Here is a 10,845-nt window from a genome sequence, read left to right as displayed (position 1 = left end):
ATATATATATAAAAATTACCTAATTTAAATTGTATTATTAATGTCTAATTAAATTTCTATTGAAATTTAATTATTTGATTAAAAATTCTGCTAATGTTAATTTGTTCAATTGAAACTATTTAATTAAAAATTCTATTAATTGGTTAATTCAAAACTTTATTGAATTCAAACTCACTTATGTTTAGTTATATTAATATATAATTAAAAATTTATTTATTCAAGTGTAATTATTGGAGAGATTCAAAAAAAAAAAAAAAACGACGTCGTTTGACATATCTAACACACATGTTTCTTTCAATAAATGTAAAATATTATGTATTGCTGAGATATTAATTACAAAAAGGAATTTAAAATAAACCAGTGAAATTTTCAGTCTCTTCGATTCATGTACATTTTCTCTTCGGCCCAGCCCAGTGCTGATTGAAGAGGAAAAATAGGATCTGGCCGTCGTCCCCAATCATCGCTCTTTGGGGATTTTTCTTTTCTGCAACAAACCAAAAATTCTCTCACTTCCAGACCAGATGAGATGACAGCTACCAGAACTCCTCTTTTCTTTTCCAATTCGGGTTTCACAATCAAAAACGATTTCCTCGATTGTTAGGTGATGATCATGTAGAGACAGATAAGGACTTGGATTCTCAATTGTAGCTTGTAGGGCAAATTTTTTGAGTCTTTCACAACTTCGAAGCAGCAGATTGGGTCGATTTTTGTATTTCCATGGTTAATTTTATTTCTCCATACTCAGAGCAAGTCAAACATGATTGGTGCGCACCATAGATGAGAATCTTCCTCCATGCAACACTGACTTCCATCTTTCTTCTGTCTATCTTCAAGGAAAAGAGGTGAGTACATTTTCTTCTGAATCGAAATTTAGCTTCCAAACCTAATTAAGATTCTCCATTGAGGAAATATTTGGCTTGAATGAGAGATATTTGGGGCTTCTTGGATTTGACAAGCCTAATTTAGCTAGCAAAGAGAGATTATACTCTCTCAATTTTCTGAAAGATATGAATAATAGTAACCTACATAAGAATGTTGGGGCACCATCCCCATTGAACCACCAGTCCCACCTCCCACAGTCTAAACCTCAACCACAAGTTGGTTCTGGTTCTTCTTTTCCGGGTCACTTCCAGTTGTCAGAACCTCAAGGCCATGTGCTTGCCCAGTCACAATATGTGCAGGCTCATCAGCAGGTCCTCTCTCAAGGTGCTCATTCCCAGTTCCAACCACAGTTGCAATCATTAGGTCAAGCACATACTCAGGTGCATAACCCAAACGCTGGTGCTACTGGAGTGTCATCCCCATCTGTATCAACGCCCGGCACAGCAAATGCTAAGAGAGCTACTCAAAGGCCACCTTCTAAAGCCTCTGCTTCATCCAACGCCACTACCTCGTCACTGTTTAAGACCATGGAGTTGGCACCTGCTGCTGTTAGAAAGAAGCGGAAACCTCCAGAAAGGCAGATACCTGATAAAGTTGCTGCAATTTTGCCAGAGTCTGCTTTATATACTCAATTGCTCGAGTTTGAGGCTACGATGGATGCTGCATTAGCAAGAAAAAAGATTGACATTCAAGAGGCACTTAAAGCCCCTCCTCGTATGCAAAAGACGCTTAGGATATATGTTTTTAATACTTTTTCTAATCAGGAAAAAGCCCCTCAGAATGATAATGTGGAGTCCCCCTCTTGGTCACTTAAAATAATTGGGAGGATATTGGAAGATGGTAGAGATCCTGTGCTAGCTGGGCCAATGCAGAAACCAAACTCTTCATATCCAAAATTCTCATCATTCTTCAAAAAGATTACAATATACTTGGACCAGAGTATTTATCCAAATAACCATGTCATCCTATGGGAAAATTCTCGTTCGCCTGCACTTCGTGAGGGATTTGAGATTAAGAGGAAAGGGGATAAGGAGTTTACTGCAATTATAAGACTAGAAATAAATTATTTGCCCGAGAAATTCAAACTTTCACCTGCACTGGCAGAAGTCCTTGGAATTGAGGTAGATACGCGTACAAGAATTATAGCTGCAATTTGGCACTATGTTAAGTCTAAGAAGCTACAGAATCCAAGTGATCCATCTTTCTTTATCTGTGATACTCCACTCCAAAAGGTGTTTGGGGAAGAGAAAGTGAAATTCTCCATGGTTCCTCTGAAGCTAGCACAGCACTTATCTCTGCCACATCCGATACACGTGGAGCATAGAATCAAGCTTTCAGGGGATTGTCCATCAGGAACAACTTGTTATGATGTGTTGGTTGATGTTCCTTTCCAGTCAGGGAAGGAAATGGGTGCTTTTTTAGCAAACATAGAGAGGCACAACGACATTGATTCTTATGATGAACTAATTGGTGCTGCTATACAGAAGATACAGGGGCATTATCGAAGGCGGGCTTTCTTTCTTGCGTTCAGTCAATCTCCAGCAGAGTTTATTAATGCTTTAATCGCTTCTCAAAGTAAGGATCTAAAGCTTGTTGCCGGAGATGCCAACCACAATGCAGAAAAAGAGGGACAATCTGATTTCTATAATCAACCATGGTAAGCTTTTCTTTTGTTTGCTTCTGAAAAAAAAAAGGTTCTTTCCTCCTTTTGTGTGTTTTTCCATGCGTGCATTTAAAGTTAAAATATTCCATATCTCCTAATGTTGGATAAAATGAAAGAGGAAAAGATATAAATCCTCCAATTCAGAAATCACAGATCAGTTTATTCTAATGGATTCTTATGAAAGATCTATTATAGCAAAAAGATTTCTAGTTTTTGTCAGGATGCTTTTTTCTATGTATGTGATATTTGAGCTTGGCTACTATCAAATGAATATTACCTCCTGTTCTATAGTTATGAATAGAATTTCCCCATGACCTGAGAAATAATTGTAGCTAAGAAATTGATGTCTCAGAAAAGAAATTGCAAGAGAGGAGAAACCCCATAATGTCACGATAAATTTTGGCTGTAAGTAAAAATACAGAATTCCTTGTATCTGGTTTCTTTCTTTTTATATAAAGAAAAACCTCAAAGAATCAAGACCTCTGCATGTTACCTCCATTTACTTAGGATTTTGCAAAAATGATCGGAGTGTCAATGCTATGCCAAATGATTGGTAGATCACTTTATGCATTAATTGTTGGAGTAGCACAAGCCAGTGTATGTGATGAAAGTACATTATCAAAGGCTTGTTAACACTATCTTTTTGTGAAATTTAAGGGTTGAAGATGCTGTTATCCGTTACCTGAACCGCAAGTCTGCTGGAAGTGATGCGCATGGGAGCACCTGAACAAGATTTGTTGAGTGGGTACCAGATCGAATGGACATTGAAGTTGGTAACTTCATATACACATCTACTCCTTTTCTACTTTTATTAGTTTAGAAGAGGAGTTTTTGGCAATGCTTGCATGGAAGAAACGTTAGGAGCATTCTGTCAGAAATAGTTTTCAATTGAGATGACATTGTATTATTTGCTTAATGCTAGTTTCTTGAGTTGATATTCCTCTTTCATTTCTTGGGGCTCATATCAAGCATCTTGAAATATATTGATTATCGAGATGTCATATTTGTCTGGTTCGAATTTAGGATATCTAATTATAATTAGTTCGATTTTTGGAAAAATAATGAATTAATGATTTGATAACTTTTAATATTTATATTTATTTATAAGTACATGAGGTATTGTGTCATTATTTTTTTGCTGGTTAAATTGAAATTCTTTGTTGTTTTGCTGGGTTTTTATAAACTTTTCTTTTATAGTCAACATGTGATACATATTTAATTATTATTATTATTTAACAATTGTTAAAAACTATGTTGAAATTATTACATTAAATTATCATTTTTTTAACTAGTAATAAAATCGGTTATAAGTACACAAAATCTAAATATTTTTTTTTTATAATTTACCTTTAATATCATTATATACAAATTATTTATGTCACACTTATTATAACATTTAATAGTGTTTCTCTATTCAATATTAGAAATTAGGCATACTATTACGATTATTTATACCTACATATATCTATATGTTTTGTATGCATATACATGATTAATATAGATTAACATTAAACATTAAGAAAAACATGTGGAATATGATATAATTAATTTAAGTTTAGTAGGGTAGAAAAATAAAATTTTCTAAAGCCATAAATATTTTGAGATTCTAAAGAGGATACGTTTCAACACCTCAGGCATATGATGCCTCTCATTTCACAACTTTTGAGGTTTCTGGAAGGACACGTCTTATCCAAAGTGATATTAATCCAAAGTGATATAAAAATATATATGTAAAGTAATATATATATAAATTAAATGTGAAAATAAAAATACAAAAGTTAAAATTTAATTTCTTACGTAATAATTTAAAATTTTTAATAAAATTATAAAAATATTCATTCTAAAAAAATAATTAAAAATTAAAGAAATAAATAAAAAAATAAATAATTGAGTAATTCTATAATGACCTTCACTAGCTTTTGAAGGTAGTCCAGTTAATGAACTATTCACAACCCTCTTATTGTTTGAGATCTGGATCTTACTCTTCTTGATCTAAAATAGTTAATGAATGAGTAAGTTACACTAACCCAGTAAGAAAATCATACTAATTACAGATACAAAAAACTAAAGATTGGTAAAAATCAGAAAAACATCCAATGAATCCCTTAATTTATGTAAATTTATTTACTATAAAAAAATTATTTATTTCATATTTACGTAACAAGTTTTTATCTAAAAATAACATATGAAAATCATATCCATACATTTTTTATTATCACATATAAGATAACAAGAAACGATCATTTTTCATTTTTATTCGCTTATCAGTACCCCGAAGAGTTTTTTGGGATGTCTTTCTACTCGTGAACTCAACATCCAATTAAACAGTTAATCGGTCGTTCTCATACCCCGTCTGGTAATGGGCGCCAAACATTCCACTACCTCGATATCTCGTTCGATATGAGGGTAAACCATATCTCTCAAACCTTACTGATAAGAGACTTGTTAGTCCCTTCCGATTGAGGTAACGTTCACGGTAGGGTTCTTTATGTACCGGACCTGTCTACCTTTTTCTGGGTACCTAGTAAGTTTTTCTCATACAGATTTCGATCAGTATGACAATCAACCACGCAATAATTATATCTCATTTTATACTCACAGTACACTTAAATAACAATATAGTTTAACATAGTCAAATAACCAATGACCGAAATACCGACAAACAATGCAGGGAAAACAAATAACTAAATAACTAAAAAGACCTTAAAAACTATCAATTCAGTAATACACAGTATAATAATAAATAAATATAGACAATACAAAAAAATAAACAGGAAATCGAACGATCGTGAACTAACCGGTTTCGGCTCTACTAGTGACCTGTAATTATTTTTAAACTTATTTAATTTTTCATAAAAACACACAATTATCAATTACTAAGCCTTAATTTACCGTAACAGAGAAAATAGTGAGAGATCCTTACTTGAATCGGTATTTCGGGATGTCGCACTGTCTACTATGTTTTTTGACGGGTATCAGGTTTCTTAAATTTTTTATACGAAAATTAAAACACTTATCACGTACCTAAAAATATCATAAAAAATCAAAATCGGTGTCTAAAACTTGTTTTGGCCAATTTTGGGGTTCCGGCATGACACCAGCTTTGTCACCCACAGTAGCGGTTCACCTCGGCCTAGTCGATTTTAGCAAATTTTTAAGCAGTTTTGACCGTATCCCTACAAAAAAATACATCAGGGACCTGGGTTGGCCCAAAAACCATAGAAAATCGAACTCATCGGTAGAGGGGACCTCCAGGTGCGGCGACTCTGCCGGTTCTCCTTCGCGGCTGAGATTCTTTCTTCGGTTAACCTACACAGAAAAGGACGGTGAACACAATGATCGAAAAATCATGTGAAACAGGAATCGGGAAGGGGGTCATCTGAGGGGTTTTGGGACTTTGGTTGCAAAGGCTTCGCCAAGCTTCACTCGCAGTTTCCGACTCACTCGTCGCTATTTTTTCTTCGATTTGGCCACGGGGGTGCTCGGAATTAAATTCCGAGCGAATTTCGAGCGAGTATGAGAAATGTTTATCTTTTTTGGTAGTCGGCAGTGCAGCGGCGATCGATTTACTTCTCTGGCATCTGGTTTTTCTTCTTCGGCGGGGGCTGGCGGCTAGAGTTTGGGTTTCCGTATGATAGAAGTTATTTATATTTATCCCGTTTTGATCTGAACCGTCCAATCGCGCTTAAAGAGGAAATAAATTTAGGTTGTCCATCGCGATTTGATCTTGACCGTTCGATCGCGTTTAAGGAAGAAATGAATATGGACCATTCATTGCGATTTGATCTCGACCGTCCGATCGTATTTAAAAGGAAACAAATCCGGACCGTTCACGCGTGTGGGATCGATCCTGGGTCATTCGATTGTGGGGCATGCGGATCGCTCGCGTGGCATCCTACATAGCACCGACGTCATCATGCTTTACCACGCGGCGTATTCTGGTTCGTCGGAGTTGTTTACTGGTCAGTCTTACACAACACAAATTTTTTTATTTGTACTTTAACCTTCAATTTTTAATTTTTATTTTTTAAAATATCTCATGAATTTAAATTTTCACTCATTTTTTTTTTAAATTATTTTCGATTTCATACGTAACGTATTTTTTTCATAAATTTAATAAAAATAAAAATAAATTAATTTAAAAATAATTTTTTTATATATATTTTAAAATATCAAAATTGATTCGAGATCAAATTTCAGATCCAGTCGTTACAATATATATATATGGAAGAAAATTATATATGTAATAAAATATATTGGAGTCTTCGCAACTATCAAAGAAATATTATTATTATATCATAGTAAAGAAAGTGCAATCTTCTTCATTCCCTTTGACCATGACTTATACAAGTACAGTTGTGATATCTTGTCAATATATGGACGGAATAAGACACGGGTTCTACACATAATCATCTTATAATAAGTAATTTAAATTTAAATTTATATAGGTATATTCCACATGGGTATTTTTAGATGTAAGTATATGTATATATATGCATGCAATCAGGTCAATTAATTACTGATTTCTTTTCTTGATCAGCACCTTGAACCCACCAGACATGTGAGCCGTCAACAATGGAACAAAAACCGGTCGGTCCTTCCGAAACGGTTTGATCTCGAACTGTCTGAGCACTGACGTCACCACGTACTTCATCTGGATAAAAGCCATTTCCTTCCCCAGGCAAACCCTTGGGCCGGCCTGAAATACTGGAAATTTATACGGATTAACACCCTGATCGCCCTCTTCCAACCACCGGTCCGGTCTGAACTCTAACCGGTTCTTCCCCCAGATCGTCTCCATCCTCCCCATCCCATACGGGAAGTATGTTACTCTGTCGCCCTTATCCAATCGAGTCCCGTCCGGCAAAACGTCGTCGTCTGCTGCGTGCTTTGAGTCCCACGCAACTGGAGGGTACAGCCTCATTGACTCGCAGAGGCAAGCTTTAGTGAAATGCAACTCCTTCAATGCCTCGAAATCTAACGACGTCGTTTTGGTTTTGTCATCCCCGCCCTTTTTCTGGATCACTGAGTTGACTTCATGCACGATCATCTCCTCTGCCTTGTGGTTCTTAGACAGTAACCAGAACAGCCACGTCATTCCGGCAGATGTGGTGTCTCTTCCCGCCATGATGAAGCTGATCACCATGTCCCTTACAATCTCCTCGTCGTGCCCAGCTGACAGCAGCCTCGATAACAGATCCTCGCTGTGGTTTGCGACGGCGTCGTTTTGGTTCTCCTGGTCACTTCCGAGGATTTTCTTCTTGTTTTGCACGATCTCCAAAACTGATCCATGGACCACCTTGATGGCTTCCTTCAGTTTCTTTTCTGTACCTAAACCCAGCGTTCGCTTAATCTTCCACACAGCATACATGGGTTCCATTGCTCGCATGGCACTTATCTCCGACGCGCTGTCAAAAGCTATAACGAGAGCCGGCAATGGCCTCGACAGATCCAAACAACAAGGGTCAGTACCCAGAGAAACTTTACACACAACATCAAAAGCAAATCTCCTTAATATCTCTTGCAAATCAACAACCGTCTGCCTCTCCATTGCCTCATCAAGAACAGGGATCAGTCTCTCCTCCACTTCTTCTTGAAGCGTTTTAACCACGAACTCCCTTAGCGACCTGGTACTGAACTCGTGACTCGCCAACTTTCGTTGCGTGCTCCATAACTCGCCGTCAACGTTGAATATGCCCCGACCCAGGAGGTCGCCGAGTAGTTCAGTGAAGGGCTTGCCTTTAGGGAAGTTGCAGAAGTTGGTCTTGAGTATGTACTCGACATTCTCCGGGTTGGCAGTGACAATGGTGCGCCGTGCACCGAGCCGGTTCACCACAATGGTGTTGGTGGGTGATTGGGATAATAGCTCGGTGTACCAATCGAGAAGACGGTGACAGTTTTGGGAGAAAGACAGTAAGCATCCGATGAATGGATAGGAAGGAGGGCCATTTGTAGAAGGTGGGAGAGACAAAAAAGAGTAGACCTTTGTGATAAATATGAAGAAGAAATAAAGAAAAGAAAACACTAGAGAAAAAACCAGAAAAGCCAAGAGAATCATGGCAATAGCAGCTCGCTGGTACGATTATGCAAAGTTATGATTGAAGAATGGAGGGATGGGAACTGCTGGAATGTTGCGGATATATGAGCAAGAGGGTTGTGGTGCATCTATATATATTATGTATAATATGTGTAAAGATAGTGTGAGAGTTGTGTGTGTGTGTGTGTGTATAAAATAAATGTGTGGATGGTGTGTGAGGGTATGATTTGAAAGGGGGAAATGACGGAGGAAGACCGACCACTCAATGGAGGTGAGGTGAGAGGTGGACTTCTACATTTTACTTTTGGCATTTGCAAATTTTTTAGGGTTTCAATTTCCTTTTCCCTAAATAAATAATATTCAGGAACAGAATGATAATCTCATCCATGGGTTCTACTTTTCGGCGTCCTCCCGACATTACCCATTTTTGTCTTTACCTCTTAATTTCCTACAAATATTTTAAAAAGTCACAAGATTAAATTATACATGTAAATATTATTAAAGATAAAACATGTGTAGTAATTGGTGATGAAACGAATCTAACAACAAGCTAAAGAAGAATTCACGAATAAATAACATAAAAACACGCACTTGACAACCAACTAGCTTTTTGTGTATTACGGTTATGGAGAATTGCCTCCATAAATTACAATTAATTATTAATGAGGAATTATGAAAGCTCAATATATATATATATATATATATACATACATATCATCAACCTCTTATAATCCTAAACAATTAAAAAAAAAAAAAAGAAGTTCCTTAAAACTCTCGTTTTGTTCCTTGAACTTTTTTTCACTTTCTTTCTCGTATCTATCTCACATCAAGTTGAATATTTACATATCTTTTATATGAAAAATAAAAATAGAGTTTCATTCAAGAAGTTCAACCTATCGTGTTGTTTATACATTGTTGATGCAGAATTCAGGATTAATAACGTAATCCAAAACTCGCACAATACTCAAATAGTATTAAAAACTTAAATTTTAAATAAATATTTTATACTTAATCTACCATCAATTATATAATAAAAAATAAGGTAATTAAAAAAATTAAAAAAAATATCACAAAAATACTTTGATAAGTTAATTCAATTCATAACTCAAAGGAGAATTATGAAGAACTCTTCATTTATTCAAAAAAAAAAAATTCATAATTTTACTACTTTCAACTTGATGAATAGGTTATATTGTAGGTCATATACATTATGAGGAAATAAATCTCTTAAAATTAATTGTACAAATTATATAAGAAATTAAATCCTGACTTGAATAAGATTATAATAAAAATTAAGATAATCATAACCATAACAAGCTAAAAAGATCTCTTATAATATATCAAATTAATTAGAGAGATGATTGATGGAAGATTTAAGAAAGATTATGGCCGGTTTGGGAAAAGATGCAATGCCCCCATATCTTCCCAAAACCCAAAGTAAATTAAATATTGACCTGAATAAGAAAATAATAAAAATTAAGATAATCATAACCAAAATAAGTTAAATAACATCTCCTTTTATAGAAACTTTTTAAATGAAAAAGAACTAATTAATTTTGGTGCTGACTGAGGAAAATTTAAGGATGATTATGGTCGGTTTGGAAAAGGATTAAATACCTTCCTATCTTTTCAAAACTCATAAAAAATTAAATATTGACAAAATAAAAAATTAAGATAATCATAATCAAAATAAATTATATAGCATCTCCCTTTATAGAAACTTTTTTAATGGGGAAGATCTAATTAATTTTGGAGCTGACTGAGGAAAATTTAAGGATAATTATGGTCGGTTTGGAAAAAAATTAAATACTTCCCTATCTTCCCAAAACTCATAGAAAATTAAATATTGACAGAATAAGAAAATAATAAAAAATTAAGATAATTATAGCCAAAATAAATTATATAGCATTTTCCTTTATAGAAACTTTTTAAATGGAGAATATCCTAATTAATTATAGAGATGATTCGGGTTGGGAAGACTCCTCCCATATGGAAAGATTTCCTTCCTTTTTTCTCATGGATACCTCTTCCATTTGAATTAAGATGCATGTATCATTATACCTTTAGCCTAATGGGCTTGCTTCCTTCATCTTTTAGGCTTCCTTGCTTGATCTAAGCCTTTGACGCATGAATCTTTTGGTATTTTCTCTTACATTTTTAAGTAAATTTTTCTAAAAAGATAGATTGAAATGTTAAATAATTTTAATGCATGAATCTTTATTGTGATTTACTGCTGTTTATTTGAATATGAAATATGAAATTA

The 10,845-nt window shown here is 34.8% G+C and overlaps 2 protein-coding genes across 2 annotated transcripts; one reads left to right on the top strand and one right to left on the bottom strand.

Moving 5' to 3' along the window:
- Positions 1 to 400: 400 nt before the first annotated feature.
- On the top strand, positions 401 to 3,672 carry LOC110820509 (SWI/SNF complex component SNF12 homolog). The gene is made up of 2 exons (XM_022049996.2): positions 401 to 2,539; positions 3,203 to 3,672. Exons 1-2 carry the CDS (start codon positions 1,008 to 1,010, stop codon positions 3,270 to 3,272), a joined length of 1,602 nt encoding a protein of 533 aa, XP_021905688.2. The 5' UTR covers positions 401 to 1,007; the 3' UTR covers positions 3,273 to 3,672.
- Positions 3,673 to 6,817: 3,145 nt separating this feature from the next.
- LOC110820488 (cytochrome P450 94B3-like) lies at positions 6,818 to 8,937 on the bottom strand. Its single transcript, XM_022049970.2, has one exon. It carries the CDS (start codon positions 8,601 to 8,603, stop codon positions 7,062 to 7,064), a length of 1,542 nt encoding a protein of 513 aa, XP_021905662.1. The 5' UTR covers positions 8,604 to 8,937; the 3' UTR covers positions 6,818 to 7,061.
- Positions 8,938 to 10,845: the final 1,908 nt, after the last annotated feature.

The sequence above is a fragment of the Carica papaya genome, chromosome 9, assembly GCF_054855325.1.
Source record: "Carica papaya isolate Zhongbai chromosome 9, ASM5485532v1, whole genome shotgun sequence".
Lineage (NCBI taxonomy): Eukaryota > Viridiplantae > Streptophyta > Magnoliopsida > Brassicales > Caricaceae > Carica > Carica papaya.
Note: the sequence above shows the minus strand (reverse complement) of the source record. Positions and strands in the feature narration are given on the sequence as shown.